The 16,369-nt window shown below is 37.5% G+C and overlaps 1 protein-coding gene across 4 annotated transcripts; it reads left to right on the plus strand.

Moving 5' to 3' along the window:
- Nucleotides 1-4,603: 4,603 nt before the first annotated feature.
- On the plus strand, nucleotides 4,604-15,211 carry lemd1 (LEM domain containing 1). Of its 4 annotated transcripts, none has more exons than XM_088081934.1 (11): nucleotides 4,604-4,738; nucleotides 9,423-9,519; nucleotides 9,710-9,856; nucleotides 11,093-11,157; nucleotides 11,375-11,440; nucleotides 11,552-11,707; nucleotides 11,915-11,996; nucleotides 12,118-12,212; nucleotides 13,083-13,172; nucleotides 14,273-14,346; nucleotides 14,531-15,211. In XM_088081934.1, the coding sequence occupies exons 2-11, from the start codon at nucleotides 9,438-9,440 to the stop codon at nucleotides 14,841-14,843; spliced, it is 1,170 nt and encodes a 389-aa protein (XP_087938060.1). In that variant the 5' UTR covers nucleotides 4,604-4,738; nucleotides 9,423-9,437; the 3' UTR covers nucleotides 14,844-15,211. The 4 variants fall into 4 exon arrangements, with proteins under 4 accessions (XP_087938060.1, XP_087938059.1, XP_087938058.1 ...); XM_088081932.1 differs by lacking the exon at nucleotides 4,604-4,738 and adding an exon at nucleotides 6,778-7,168 and having other exon boundaries at nucleotides 14,531-15,208; XM_088081933.1 differs by lacking the exons at nucleotides 4,604-4,738; nucleotides 11,375-11,440 and adding an exon at nucleotides 6,777-7,168 and having other exon boundaries at nucleotides 14,531-15,209.
- The last annotated feature ends 1,158 nt before the right edge of the window (nucleotides 15,212-16,369 follow it).

The following is a 16,369-nucleotide window of genomic DNA, read 5'->3' on the forward strand; positions in this document are numbered from 1 at the left end:
GCCAGATACTGAATGCAATAACTGCAGGGAGTTTATGGATTTGGATGGATTTTGAGCAGATTAATTGTGTGAGTATTGCATTATGATAATTTTTTGGATTTTTTGGGGAGAGTTTTATATGATTCTTTCTCTGCATTATGTTTTTAAATGTACTTTTATTTAATTAATTATGCATATGTAATAGGCTTCTTTTTGACATATTCATTTTCTTCTCCCTGATGCTTGCACTGTAAAAAGAAACAATTTATTTTAACTTAAAGAAGTTAGTGTCTGGGTTGCCTTTAACTTTTAGGTAAACTGAATTTAGACAAGTTAAAGGTTATTTTCAACTTATCTTCTCAAATTCAGTCAACTTGACAATGTAAGGCAGCCTGGTGCTTACTTTTTTAAAAAACGTTAAGTCAAATCATTTCTTTTTACAGTGAAGCCTTTGTTCTATTGGCTCTTTAGTTGTTTCAACTGCATACTTTTCTAAAGCAGGATGAGGATGTTGAGCAGCAGTTGAAGGCTCTGTCAATAAGCTTGTGATCAAATCTTCGCCATGCCCTTATGACATTTTTTCGAGAAAAAAATACAATTTCATTTCTCCACCAAAATGTAAGAAATGCTAAGATAAAGGCCTACTGTATCATATTTTAAAAAGGTATTCTTGCACCCTTTAACCAGTGACTTAGCAGATGGTCAAGGAAATAAAACCACTCTTTTCCTGCTGCTCTCAGCCCTTCTCCAACTCCCATGAACAGCTTAGAGCTCTCATTACTTGCTACCGGGATGTTTAGCATCGAAGACACAACTCCGTGCATTTAGACATCTGCTGAATTTAATGACTGTGCGATATTCTACGACCACCTGTTATTTAAAAGTGAAACTTTAGTTTTTAAGTTTGTCCCACTGATCACTCATCAGCACCCTGTAAGGACATTCAAATGTTTTCACACCATTTCCTCAGGAAGTGACACCTCTGTAGTTCTACCATATGCTGGTTTAAATATGGTTCCCATAAATACAATAATGGGGCAATACCATTCATACCAGTGACAGTTGTTTTCAATGGGCCTAACACCTAAAAGTCCAGTGTGAATGATCTGAGGGGTTATAATGGTACAAATATATTATGATATAATAAGTATGTTTTCTTTAGTGTGTAATCACCTGACAAAGAAGAAAGATTTGTTGTGGTTTCATTACTTTAAGCCGTTTATATCTACATAGGGAGCAAGCGTTTATCGACATAGTTCACCATGTTGCACCGCCATGTTTCTACAGTAGTCCAGAACAGACAGATCAAACAATTTGCAAACAATTAGCATTTTCACATTGGCTACCAAAGTTAGCTAAAAGTGTCGGGAAAACACTGATTTTTAATGTGAAACTACATGTTTAATCATCACTGATTAGTTTTATAGTTTGATGAGAGATTTGTCAGCCTTGGAAAACAGCATGGCTCCCACCAGTGTTGCTCACAAACGCCCATATTACAGCCCAAAAGCACTGAAATATGTTTCTGAAAACTTTTTAGGTGAGAAATAGTCAGTGCAGGAACATACTTTTGCTTTATATTTGATCAGCACTGCTTAGTTTTACGGTTTGATTAGAATTGTTCATTTACACATCATTATAACACACAGCTGTTGAAAATCAGTAAAGAATCTCTTTAAAGAAAAAAAATTCAACTGAAAACACTTTGAAACATCATAATGGAACTCTTGATAACTTAAGTGCCAATGTTGTATTCAGGTTATAATTTGCATTTGTAAACTTTTCCTTTGTCTTGTTTAGTTTGTTCATTTGTCTATTTTTCAGTGACCAGACAGAAAGGATTTTTGGTCGTTCAGTATTCGTCATGGTTTTCATTTACTGAAAGTGAATTGGGATCCATATTTAAAGAAAGATTATGTGCATACCTGTGGCAATGATAAACTGCATAATATCATTCACAACTTAAGAAAAAAACAACAACATTTATGTATCCCATGTCTTTACAACTTTAGAAATTTTGGCTTGAATCAGTGCTAGAGCTGACTGTTTAATGGTCATTTTAATAGGTTACCATGCAACTAGACTATAAACAGCAAACTGTTACATCATGGCGTGCACCTTTAGCAGCTGAGCCATCGCAGCTCTTGTATAAAGCCCTTCAAATGTGGCCTCTCATGGTTCCTGCCCCCTCCTGTGTCGAGTACATTTTTCAAAAGGATTCCAGGAGCATTCAGGCTCCTAACTGCAATGACTCTCTGCTGAATGTCTCCCGACTTTGAACTAGGAAGTATCCATATCAGACTTCTTGAAACAAGTCTTTCTTCTCTGTGCAAAGCAAACATGAGCATATCAAGTCTCAGACCACTTTAAATAATTTCACTTGAGACTTTTGTATTCTCCACAAACCCTTTTGTACGGCTTTCAAACACAATCTGTGAACATGTCTTTTGTTTCAGCTTTGTGTGTTGTGGGATGAGTGAAGGAGATCAATTATATTTCCAATTGAGTTTAAAGGTGCCCTGTCGAGTTCTGTCAGCCCAGTTGAAAGAAGAAAATGTCGGCATTAATGCAAACCTTGTACATGTTAGATTTACATATAGCATAGTGTACCATATTAATGTTTCTGAAGTGACACACTTTATGATTTTATTATTGGAAGGTAGAGGAGATGGGAGATGGTGTGTCGTGTCTGCCAAGCTGCAGATAAGGCACTAAACATGAGTGGTTTTGTAGTGACCTGCTGCAGCTTTTCCAGCAGGGATCGTGACATGAAAAGTGGTTGTTTTTCATTAAGACATTACTGTGTTTCCTGCGGCAATAGTGGCGCAAAAGTGGTTGTTCTTGATTGAGACATTGCTGCATTTCCAGCTAGGATAGTGACACAAAAACAAGTTGCTTTGTTTAACCGAGATAAAACTTTTCTAGTGGGGATTGTGCCCTCAAAACTGGGTATTTTATCCCAAAACACACCATAACCACATGATAACCACAGTGTTGTAACATAAAGTTTCAGTATACTGTATATGCTACATAATGTGCAAATATAACACATCCGTAGTGTGCAGACCCATACAACGGCAACATTTCTCCTGTGAACAAACAGAAGTTATGTTTACATCACCTTATCAAAACATATTGTACGTATCCTTGAGCTCTAAAAAATGTGTTGCATGCGTTTCCTTTATCAGAAAGCATTGCAAGTATTTTAACTCAAGCATTGTTTGCATCCATTTTTAAAGACTGTCTTTATTGGACAGATAAAAGTGTATAGGCTGACTGGAAATGCATGCAAAGGAGATAACACACTGCAGTATATCTTGACATGTTACAACCACCTTTTAATCCCTGAAATAGTATGAACCACCAGCATTGTATGCCTGTGTCACCCTCTTGCGTGTGCATCCCTGTGTGCAAGCATAAGATACACAAAATTGGGACCCACTCATAGTAAAGCAGCTCCAAAGCGTCACTGAGGTCAAAAACCCCACAGGGAACTGCTCACATATACCAAGAATCAGTTTCATGACCTGCCTGCCCTGAATCAAAGGCAAAAGCAGACAAATACAACCCTGTGTATCTATATGCGGTGCTGCACAATTAAGAGGAAAAATGTATCAGAAAACCTCTGAAATCTAAGTAGGCCTATTTTTCCGTAAAAAGAATAATACAACAGTATCATGTTCACAACTGATGGATCCCAATCAGGCAGTTTTAATCCCCTCATCCCTCTGTAGATCTGTGCTGAAAGCCAATGTTGTTTCCCTCACATCACAATGTGTTGATCCAATCTAAAAATGGTGCAGTTCAAGTTTTCAACAGTAAACAACACAGCAGGCAATCAAGTCTGCTCGACTCAAACTCAAACATCACCGCAATGCGATGTAAACACCTGCTGTCTTGTCATTTCATATTTGCATGCACAAAGCAGCGAGGTAGCGAAGTCATCTAATTAAGTATCCTTTAGCTGTTTTGTACGATTTGCAACAAAGACAAACAAAACAAACCCATCCATGGCTTATGGGATACATTTTGCTTCCTCTGTTTATGTTTTGACTGGCATAAAGTGGTATTTAAGGAATACAATTCTGTGGGGACATCTTAGGCTGTTTCATTTTGTTTTCTTTTTCTTGTTTTTCTTTGCTACAGAAATCCCCTCGATTGTAATTGTTATTTGTGGTACCAACTGTTTCCCCTAAATCAGGGACCTGTTTCATGAAGCAGAATAATTGTTGGAAAACAGCAGCCACCTCAGTGGCAGATGTTAGGGGGGTAGGGGTTGTTGAGTTTTACTCTCAACAGTCGTCCACACAAGTTTAATAATCATGTTTTTTTTGAGAAAGTGACGTTAATTCTATTCTACCAGGAGATTTCTTATATTTCACACTTATAACACCTCTGAAAGCACAAGAGGTCTGTTCCAAGAAGCAGCTATTCTTCATGAGCACTGATAATTTCATTTTTTCACAGCAAGTTTTTCAGATGATCAAAGTGTTGGTTCGATCAGATGCCTGCTGTAGGTGTTTGTTTGGGGAAAAAAAATCCTCAATGGCACATTTCACGCTCCCTGCTTCACGGACAATCACCTGAACAAGTGTTTTGTTTTGTTTTTTATTTGTTAACAGATGTTTGGAAAAAAACTGCTCACCACTTCTACATGCACTAGACAGATGCGTCACTCCAGTAAAAATGCAGCATACACCAGAGAGACGACCACGACACCAGCAGCAACCAAAGCCCGGGTCCAAGCTGAAGGTCAAAGGTACACAGTCAATCCAGTGTCTTGGCTTGATGAATTTGCACTAAAAATTCAACTGTAAAAATACCCTTCCAAATAGGCTTTCATTTTTACTAAAGACATTTTGACAAAGCTCAGGTTTAAATAAAAATATGAATTTTAATGAGTTAAATGGCTGGCTCACTTTCACATTTTCATGGTTTGAATAGAACGTAGACAACTGGCAGGTTTCCATAACAGATTTGCACAAATTTTCAAAATGTCGATAAAACACAATAGTGAGATAACTGCGTTTCCACTAAGTGATGCTATACGACTTCTCTTCTTGCAATAACTTTCCAAGAAGTATAGCGATGGATGTATAAACAGGTTTATTTCTATTGCAGCCACAGCACTACTTGTCACTATTTACAATCGAAGGCAACGTAGGCGTTTTATGCGAGCGATAATGGAAAGACAAGCCCCTTATATGTGGGAGTGGCCACGTATGAGAGATTTCTGGGAGGTGATAGTCCACGATGTCATGGAGGAATTGTGGACGTTTTTGAAGAGTTATGCACCTCTTGTAGCACCTGTTGCATCATGCCCGAGGGAACCAGTTCCTACCGACAAGTGCATAACCAGAGCTACTTATAGACTGGCTACCTGTGAAGTGTCCTTGTGGCTAAGACGTACATCATGTGACCTATAAAAGCAAAAAAAAAAAAAAGTTTCCACTGCAGTTTTGTGTAATGTGGCTTTTCTGAATCACCTGAAATATCAACTCGTGAGCGTTAAAAACTTTTTTGTGATAAAGTGGACTTTTTAAAAAATTTACATGTTTCCATTAGGCATATTTTATAGTGGCATATTTAATTTGTGCAATTTGAGGGTGAATGGAAACCTGCATATTGTTAATGTTATGTGGCTGCTGAGGGGCCTACCGGGCACAAACCCATGAACCCAAAATGTCAGGGGCCTCCTGGGCCATCATCTGCAAAATGTCACTCAAATTACTGCTGTGCATAGTAGGAACGTCCAGTAACTCACCTGGTAGAGTGGGTGCCCCATGTAGAAAAGGTTATGTCTTTGTTGCAATGGCTCTGAGTTCAGCTCCAGCCTGTGGCCTTTTGGTGCATGTCTCCCCCTTTCGTTCAGTTATTACGGTCAGACTTTTGTTAGCAGCTCTGCAGCTACTCACAATAGCAGTCGTGTTAGTACAACTGGATATATCGCTGTCAGCAGAATTTAGGACATCTCCCTCCATAGGGCAAAACGATGGATGGTCACAACACTTTGATCAACTGGACATAAAATGGCTGAGTTATTGAGCATGAGTGCACTTTCACAAAAACAACCAACAAGTACTGCAGTGATGATTTAGCCCTTGTCAGAAACACTTTAGGATGCAATAGCAGCCTACATGCAAAAGATATGTGGTCAAATGTGTCCCAGACCACCTTGGTAATTGGTTTGACTGACTTGACCACAATGCATCTTGGTGGTTGTTTACACTTGCTACATCTTTACCTAGCCTGTGCACTTACAATCGGATCAGCCAAAATGAATGTTAATACCCAAAATGACAAAAAGAGACACAAAACAACAAAAAGACTACTACAAAGAGATGCAGAAGAACAACAAAAGAGGTAAAGACCCACAAAGTCTAATAATCTCATGCTAATAACACATGTGCTTTTACTACTATGACAAGTCAAGTGTAAACGTCCTCTATTTAAAAAAAGGCCTAAACAGAAATAAAATAAGATTATGTATTGGACAGGATTGAAATGATTTATTGTTTAAAGTTATCAGCTGGGAGCTTTGAACTTTTAGATTACATTCATTGGGTGGACAGGGTTAATCAAAACCCCTAAAACTAACTAAATGAAAAAGAAGATCAAAGTCACACACGCCTTATGGTTTTTATTTTATTTTCTAATAGATCAACAATAAAAAAAAAGTTTCATAAATAATTTAAATGTAACAACAATGAAATTTGAAGGTAGATAGCGAATCCCACTGATTAGTAGCTTTCTAGTGACGCTAATATAACTTTGGCTCCTTGCTGTGCTGTCAATCACGTCGTCGGCGGTCATCAGCTGCAGCTGTTCTCAGTTCAGTTTGATCCTCAGACCTCAGGCAGGAGGTTGCTCCCAGCAGCTCTGTCGGGTGTTCATGTGACTCACTGCAAAAGACGTTTTCTTATACAGATACAAAGAACAACTAAGCACTGGTTTGGCCACTTTTTAATTTCTGCGTCCTCTTTGTGACATGTCGCTGTTTGTGGAGGACCCTGCTAACCTCTCTAAATCTAGACTCAAGTCAGATTTAGTCGCCCACAATGTCGCGCTGCCACCTGCTAAGAGCAAAAAGGAGGTTTATGTGAAGTTGCACTTAAAACACATCGACCGGACAAACGCTGCGGATTTTTCTAGCGACGAGGAGGGAGATCATCAAGAGCAAGATGTGGCAGTGAGTGATCAAACTTTTGAATGTAATGCTAATTGACTTTTGCAGTCACAACGTGTAACGTTACGTGTTGACTTGACATAATGATAGCATTAAATATAGGAGACCAATAACAACAGAACAGTGTTTTTCCGTTCTGAATAGTAAAAAACATAATTATAAATGTGATGCTTGGTAAAAGGCATTTTAAAAATGCTTTCTTCAAGGACATCAACTTAAAAAAAAAAAAAAACAATTATAAAGAGGGGCCATTGTGCATCATAACAAGTCCTCTTTATTTACAGGGGGTGGCAGAAGTGAAATTTGTTATAAAATTTTGTTTTGATCCTCTCTTGAATGTCTGGGGGCAATGCATGAACCTCCCTCTAACATAAATAGGCCCTAACCATATGTTTTTTATATTCATATGAAGGCCAATGCAACAAGCATACTGCATGAGAATAAAACTTATTTCCAAAAAGCAGCACCATAATTTCAGTCTTTACAGTTTCTGGTGATGATAAATGGTTTAATTTTGAGAAATTGTAAAGAAGAAATGCCTTTCAAACCTGCTGGTAGGTTTTGGAGTTCAGCTGAGATTAAAAATAAAAAAGTAAATATGTAATACAACCACTTTAAGTTGTATGTCCCTCCCTAAACCCCAAATTATAAAAAAAACAAACAAAACATCCCTCTCCAGTGATTAAAAAAATATTTGACAAGCCACTTCTGTTGTGCACCACCCCCTCCCTACACACAAATAACATACAGGCCTATTATTATTACTATTAATAATAATAATGATAATAATAATAATAATAGTTATGAACTGAATTAAATGAATGCTGTGTGAGGTCAGCAGCTGTGGAGGAAATAGAGGGAGATCTGGGTCACCGCTAGTCCTCTCAGCTTGCGGTAGTATTTTGACCATGAGCCACCAGCTGTATAGTTGGTATAGATTTACACGAGACATTTCTGTAGCTGGCTTCTGCCATTGCAATCTTGTGCATGTGTTTGCCGCACCTGTCACTTTCATTTGTGGGTGCCAAGAAGAGCACTAGCACTTGAGGTCTGGAAGTTGTTTCTGTGCCGTGTCATGGGGTAGAAAGACTGTCTGTTTGGGCAGACTGTGTTTAGTCTATTAAGCCTCAACTATGAAATGGTGTAAAGTCAGGGGTAGAGTTTAATATCAAGAAACTGATGCAAGATTTGCACTTAGGGCCTAATACTGATATTTGGAGCTGAAATACTTAGGGAAATTCAAGCAGAGTAATTGGAACCACTTTGATATTCACTTAAGCATTTAAGTCATTATTCAAGCATAATACAAACTGGTTGCAGCCTTTTTAATGTAGCAATTTGCTTTTTTTTTACTGCTTTATATAAAGCTGTATCAATTAGTCCATTATGAGAATATTAATCGCCAACTATTCTGATAATCAATTATTCATTTCAGTCCTTTTTTTAGAGAAAAAAAGTTAAACGTTTGCTGGTTCCAGCTTCTTAAATGAGAAAATTTGATGTGTTTCTTTGTCATTTATGATAGTAAATAAAGAGTTTTGTATTGTTGGTTAAAGAAAAGAAGCAAACTGAAGATGTCACTTTGCATACTGGGGTATTGTTATGAGCATTTATCAGAATTTTTATTTTATACGGACTACACAATTAATAGTTTCATTGTGAAAATAATTGATAGATTAGTCAAAAATGAAAACAATCATTAGTTGAGACTAGTTTTGTATCATAGCTAACTGAATATCTTTGGGTTTTGGACTGTGAGTTAGGCAAAACAAACATTTTAGAACTTTTAGAACTTTTTTGGCATTTCACACATTATACTAATACAAGATTAAATTAGAAAATGATTGGCAAATTGATTGATCATTAGATAGATAATAGTTAGATGCAGCCCCACTGATTGTTGACAGATCATTTCAGTGTTGCTGTTAGGAGCTGTGACAATTATGAGCATTTTACAGCCAGATAATAAACCTATCATAGTTATCTCTCTGCCAGATAATACCTGATAAACCAGCATTAACTGATATCCTCTTCTTCTGTGGTTGTTCAGAATAGGTAGATGTTATAAGAACAGAATAGAATATTAATTCAGTACCCAAATAAAATGAGCATTGAACAGATTTGTAAAATGCAGCCTCCAGCTGTTTTTTATGCTCTGCATCCCACACCTGAAAACTGCTGACGTTCAAGCTGCAGCTTTTGTTGTGTATCAAATAGCATTCGGTAATTTCAACAAATTGTGTTTTGTGATGACAAGGAGGAGGATGCAGAGATGCCCGACCCATGTGGTTTGACTGACGATGACCTCAAGGCTGCGCTACTCAAATATGGGGTTAAAGCCGGGCCCATTGTTGGTGAGGTTGCACTTAACACTCTCAAAATTGGTTTTCATTGTAGAAAATTGATTCCTTCTGGCCATCAATAATGCAGCTTTATTTTAGTAATTGTGTTAAGACATCATGTTCACCTTCACTCTATTCTTTTTAAGTCTATTCGATCCCATCTGAAAATACTAATTGCCATTGCATTGTTTGTCTGTGTTAGCCTCCACCAGAGCCTTGTATGAGAAGAAACTCAGGAAGCTGCTTCAGTCTGAGGAACAAGGCCATCTGAACAGAGCAGAGAAAGATGTGTTGTACTCAGACAGTGAAGAAGATGAGGAAAATGGGGAAGAGGAGGATAAAGGGTCAGGTATGACTAATCAGGGTTTCCCACACATCCATTTATTTGTGGCGGCTCACCACGATTAAAACAGCTGCAGAGACATATTGATTTTATATCTTTGTAGCTGGACCATTATTAGGAACACTAGTGGATTGCATATTGGTTATCAATTGCACAAAACTCTTGGGAACGTAAAGCGTATTCTGGGCACAGACGGAGCAGCAGGATCTCAGACGCAGTTAAAGTTAAACTAAGCGTTCATTGTGTTGGATCTAGAAGTCTGCAGCACCTTCTCCTCTCATCCACCAGATCAACAGATCAGTTAACCACTCCGCGACACAAACTCCTCAAACAGCTGCTGAGGGAAAAAATAACTCACAACAAGTTCCAACACATTGTCATCCTAAGTTGTCACATATTGCCACTTTGGAGTGGACTTCCACATCTACAAACTACACTCAAGGTATCCTTGTCAGTCTGCTGTTGACGTTCTCTACTGTAATCCCACCACAAGCACACGGTTAGATTATGCCGCACCTGGTTATCTTCAGGCAACAAAAGCACATGGCAACCTTAATGGGATGTCAACAAACATATACGCTGGCACAGATGGTTAGGCTTAGGCAAAAGAGGCACGGTAAGGTGTAGAAAAACCCCCATCACATTCAGACAGGAAGTCTGGGTTTGTTGAACCCATCCATCCCCTCTCTTGCCCACCCTCTAGGGACCTTTCTGCTTGTTGTATCACGTCATCAGCCCCAGCATTTTACCCTGTCCATCGGCGTATCATGCAGGCCTGACCGGTTCCGTCTGGCCACGTTCTCAACTGACGCCAGCTGTGTTAAGGCAGGTGCCATCTGGCTGTCCGTTGGCGTATAATAACAACTTGAATGGTCCTGTCCGGCTGTGTTCTCAGCTGACAACGTCCAGTGGCGTAACGTGGATGTGAAAAGAGGCTTTTGGCGTTGGGATCTTGAGCATTGCAGTGGCCGTGGTATTTGATGACTTTGGAATGAGAACGGGTTATAAGTTCTGCATTCGCTGCGTATTCCAAATTCAAAATTCAGAGAGGGAATACAAATTGATAAAAAAGGAGCACGAACATGACACAACAAACAAACAAACAAAAACACCCCACAGATTATAATTATGTGGGAAACAATGTTAAATGTGAAATGTCTTTTCGTTTTTGTGAAGATATTTATTTTTATGCTTTGTATCAGATAATAATTTGCTTTGTATTGTTTTATGTGATTTGAACAGATCCTGAAGAAGCAGAAGAGGACGATGTTGAGCAATCAGACAAAGCACAACAAGTGAGCAGTCAGGTGAGAAAATTGCAGGACGTTTTTTCCTGTCTTTGGTGCAGTGATTTGGAGAACACTACCTGCTGGTTAAAAGACCTTGCATTTTAGCCATCACTAACTGTAATCTTGAAATAAATCTCCCCTACAGTGCCACTTAGTGGTTGCAGATTGCAACTGTAGACTTGTGTTCTGACTGGAAGGGTTCACTCTTTGCATGACTCTTTTTTACTTTTCACAGGTAAAGTTGTGGTTTCAGAATGGAGATTTTGTTTACCCACAGTGCTTTTTACCTTCATCAAGGCTGGTAAATACTACAGATATTCATATCTTTGCACAAAGTTCTGTCAATCTGAATTCTCAGGGGACGCTGATATGTTTTTATTTCCTTTTGTTTGATCGGCTTGGTCTTTTGTAGCGCGCTCATGCTTCTAGAGACAGTGAACCTAGTCCCAAGTGGAATTCAGGGAATGCGGTAAAATCATCAGAGCGGAGTCGGCCTCACTGCTTGCAGATTCCCGTAGGAATTAGTAAAGCATCCTCTGTAGATCAACGCTCAGGATTAGGATCAGGGGTAGGCTGGTCTTATTTCACTTCTCGTGGATTTGAAATTCTCTGCATTCCTTTCTTAGACTGTAACTTGATTGTGTGTCCTTCTCAAGCCACCAATGGGATATTTTTGTTTTACACTCATGGGCTTTGGTATTGCACTGGAGTATTGTGTGATGAATGATATATATTTGTGTTGCTGTTAACATGATAAAAATACAAATCCTTGCAGTTGCCATGTGGATCACAATCAGTAACCAGTGGCAGTTCATCGTTTTCCTCTCAGGCCTTCAGCATAACTCAAATGGTTGAAGAGGAAAGTTAATCCTACTTGCTTTCAAACCCACATTTCACATCTTTAAAAATGAAATTTTTGTTGTGCATTTTCATTGTTTAAGTGCTCAGTCAGTCATGTACATTCTTACCCGTAACAACAGATGGAGAGTCGGAGGTCACTCTCCAGTAGCACAGACACAGAGAGAGTGTTGAATGGGAGCAATGTGCAGGAGCATTGGTCACGGTCCAACAGGGTCAGTAGTGCTCATTGTTCAGCCACACTTTAAGCTCAAACTTTGGTGGTGGTTAAAGGAATACTTCACCCCACAAATGATCAATTGTATATCACTTATTCACTTCATGTTTACTTTGAGAAGAAAACTTTATTTTGCACGCCTGCATTAAATCAAGAATCCAGTAATTCTTGATAAATTTAAGTCATGGAGATCCACTTTTAATAACCACAAAACTATATCAAAAAATCTGTTTACAAACTCAAACAACTCGTGCAGTACAATCCAAGTCTCATTAATCCAGTTCTATGTCCAGCCCTTATGGCAGCCCTTTCCGACTGGGGCTGAACTAAAAGAAAACTCATCTATGCTCTCTTTAAAGCCAGATCCATTGACAAGTAACATTGCTGCAAACAGGAAGCTGCTGGTGTACTGTTGCCTCCATCAGAAAGTTAGTGTTAATGTGTGACTTCCTGTTTTAGATTTTCTTTTTAAAGGTTAGTTCAAATTCACAGAGGTAACACAATACTACAAAAAACTAATAAGTGAGGTGGTCAACTAGTACCTCCTGTATTTAGCAAGGCAACGTTAGTGGTTTTATAAGTGGAGTCTTGCTTTGAAGAGAGCATAAATGAAGTTTCCGGTTCAGTTTCTTGTTGAAAAATGCTGTCTGTTTGGGAAGTACTGATCCCAAAACTGGATAAATAGCAATAGTTGATAGTAATAGTATAGTAATATTTGGATTCAACTTTTTTTTCTTCACAAGATCAACGTAATTGACACATAAATGGTCATTTGTGGAGTTAATTATTACTTTAGAGTGGTTGGGGAAGTTCACGGGTGGGAATTTAGACTGTAGAAATCCTAATCTGTTATATTTCTTTTCCTTAGCTGAAAAGGACGATTGTGGACAAGTTCACCATGGAGAACCAGTCCCTTTACTACACTCCTGAGGCATCAACTTATAAATTGGAAATGAAGGCATAGACATACATGATGAAACATTTTTTATCACTTGATGGGATGTGTGTGTATTGTCTATGAGAACACACTTTGTGTGGTGTAACTTCCATGTGTCACTGTTACTGTGTTGAACACCACCTAGAAAATTATACACGCTTAAGTTAAAGGTCCCATATTATGCTCATTTACAGGTTCATGCTTTTATTTTGGGTTTCCTCTAGAACATGCTTACGTGCCTTAATGTTAAAAAAAAACAAAAAAAACCCCCAAAACCAAACATTATTTTTATCATAGTGTCTTTCTGAATATAATACATTTTATATATTTAGATTCAACAGGACATTGGTATTGACAGACCAAAAAAAAAAAAACCCACACATATGTCATTACACGAGTTGTAGGTTATTGACATAAGACACAGTGATACAGTTAAGCAGTTAGACCATTAATCTTTCAGTTCATTTTTTGCCATTTCCCCCCTGTTTGACATAGAAAATATTATTTTCTCCTAATGTACATCATTTGTCAGATCCTTCAGCTACATATCAAATATTGTTGGGTTCTCAGATATCCAAAATTATTGCAGCAACTTTCTCACTAGCAGTGTGGACAGATAGATGATCTGAACTTCAAACTCATTCACTCTGCTCGACTCACCCCAAATATAATGCGGTAAGAGGGGCCGGGGGAAACTCTTTCTTAAAAAGCCTTGGACAAAAAAAAAAAAAATCAAATAGATGACCCCCAAAAATGTGCAACTTGTGGCAATGAAAGACTTGATGAGACAGATTACTGCGATTAAGACACACTTTCTGAATTTAGACTGTGCATTTCTTTGTGCATTAAGCAATTTGATACTTTCACAATTTTTATATAGCCCCTTTACCTGCTAAAGAATAAATAGAATTTTGACTTCACCCTATGTGGGACCTTTAACAGTTGCTCTATTTTAACATGTCAGTTTGTGTCAGATCTCTGGTGATAACATTAATGAACACCCTTTTCCTCTATTTCTATCTGACTTGCCGGGCCTCCTCCTCTTTGGGAATCTGCTGTCTGGGACATTTTCCTCCTTTTCTCTGGTCCACTCTTACAGAAATTTCTGCTTTCTTTTCCAGCTTTCTCAGGAGCCTGTGAAAGATACACTCGAGGACATATTTCCAAACACTGATGCCACACCTACAGGGATCCAGTAAGTGCCACGCCAACACTATTACAGTACACCGATTAAATGTTGTTAAATAAAAATAAGATTTTACCACAGTACAAGAAATGTACCGGAATTGTAATTTGTGTGTGAAATGTGGACAGCTTTAACAGTGGCACATAGTAGGTTTTTTTTGGATTATCAGCATATATACGCTGTTGTATTCTAGCGCCACACGTCGGAGACCTATCAAGGGCGCAGCAGGGAGGCCTGTCCAGTACGTGTATCCAGACACTCCTGCCAGTCCCACAACCCTGGAGAGACGAGAGGTGGAGCGCCGCCTTGTGCCCATACATATACGGATTTTTGTCTTCCTCACCGTGGCGTGCCTCCTGTACCTCATTTATGTTTGTGTTGAGGATGATGCTTTCAGTCCATTTGTGGCTTTACTGGATGGCCTAAACCAGGGGTCAGACAGTGAGAAAGGGCTTTTGCTTCAGGCTGAGACACAAGACACACCAGCACTCTCTGGACAGGAGTAACTCTTATATTGACTTACAGATGTTGCTTTTTCGGTGATGCAAGCCTTGTTCAGGGATATCTTCAGGAAGCACATGTTGCTTTACTATTGTGTGTATGTGTGTGTCTGTATCAGAGCAAACCTCAAGTCCAGTTTTACATTTTTATATGTTTTGCTAACGGATGTGTAACCAAAGTGCTCCTGTCCATGTAGTTAGCTGAAACAATTTTTTCAAATTTATAAATAATAATGAGAATTCTATATTGTTTTTCTATGACCTAACCCACATTGTGTAATGCCATGGTGCCTTTTCAGTGAATTAATGTTGCTGTACTTGTTTGTATTTTTTAAATATTTGAACCATATTTCAATAAAGGATGTTTTGCTTCATACTTTTTGTTTAACTGATGATACTTGCTAAAGTGAAAACAAACACATGCAGACATAAAAATGATGGCATTAGTCGTATGGTAAAATCCACTTTCATCATGTCGTCATGATTAAGATTACAAGTTAGATAAGGAAGTGCACCTCAAAATTTTACAGAAAATATACCCAGCTAATTGTCTTATTGCAAAGTTTACAGGCACTGATACCCCCTGCTCCTTTTATAAACATATAGAAACTATTTCACATCCCTTTTTAATGTGAAATATTTAACATATTTTAGAAAAATCTTGAATTTCTTTGAAACCCCTAATTCAATTTGTTCCTTTAATATTATCTAATATAATAATCCAGATAATAGCTGTCTTGAATATCTATTTTTTTATGCTAAATGCTAATCTATTTATTTACAAACAAATATTCTCTCAGTCACTTTCTGAATTTTTACATTTTTTCTTATAATTTAAGGCTCTTCTCAAGTGTCTCATTTGATTAAAAAACAAAAACATGCAAAACCTTTGGAAAATAAAGCAAATTTCCCCTTGAATCCTCTGACTGAATATACTTTTTTTGCTCTATATGCTAGTACCCATGTTCATCACTTTTTATTATTTACTTTTTTTTATTTTTGTTTGTCATTTAATTGTCTTTAAAAACTGTCCTTTGTACTATTCATTTATATTTATGTCATTTTTTCCACAATATGCATGTAACTATGTTAAGCATTTTTATGATTTATTTATTTTTTTTAATTTGTCGTGTTTGTTTTTTTCTGTTAATCATTTTTATTATTTTCAATTTTTATTTTACTTTTTATTTATTTACTTTAAGTAATCAAATACTTTACTTTATTTATTTACTTACTTTCCATATACTCGCGTCATTATTGTTTTTTTATACAGAAGCTATAAAGGCATGTAACCCTATTTATTTTATTTTATTTATTTTTTCATTTTGTCTTTTTGTGTTTGTTTATTTAATGTAATCATCATTAAATGCTCTCATTTATACTCTTTATATATCATTATGTAATTCCTTTTTTTTTTAAATATATTTTTTTTACTCGTTTTGCTATTAATTACCTGATATTTTGTACATATTCATTTTGTAAATAAAAAAAATGCAAGTTATTCTGGCGCCAGCAGGTGGCTCTCCTTCAAT

This window comes from Plectropomus leopardus, chromosome 9 (assembly GCF_026936395.1).
Source record: "Plectropomus leopardus strain MGB_pleo_1.0 chromosome 9, ASM2693639v1, whole genome shotgun sequence".
NCBI lineage: Eukaryota > Metazoa > Chordata > Actinopteri > Perciformes > Serranidae > Plectropomus > Plectropomus leopardus.

What these genes read in the sequence shown, in the direction of transcription:
- lemd1 (XM_088081932.1), top strand. Translation starts at nt 6,968, where the DNA reads ATGTCGCTGTTTGTGGAGGACCCTGCTAACCTCTCTAAATCTAGACTC. An exon ending in ATCAAGAGCAAGATGTGGCA is followed by an intron (nt 7,169 to 9,422) that starts GTGAGTGATCAA and finishes TGTGATGACAAG; the next exon opens with GAGGAGGATGCAGAGATGCC. An exon ending in ATTGGTCACGGTCCAACAGG is followed by an intron (nt 12,213 to 13,082) that starts GTCAGTAGTGCT and finishes TCTTTTCCTTAG; the next exon opens with CTGAAAAGGACGATTGTGGA.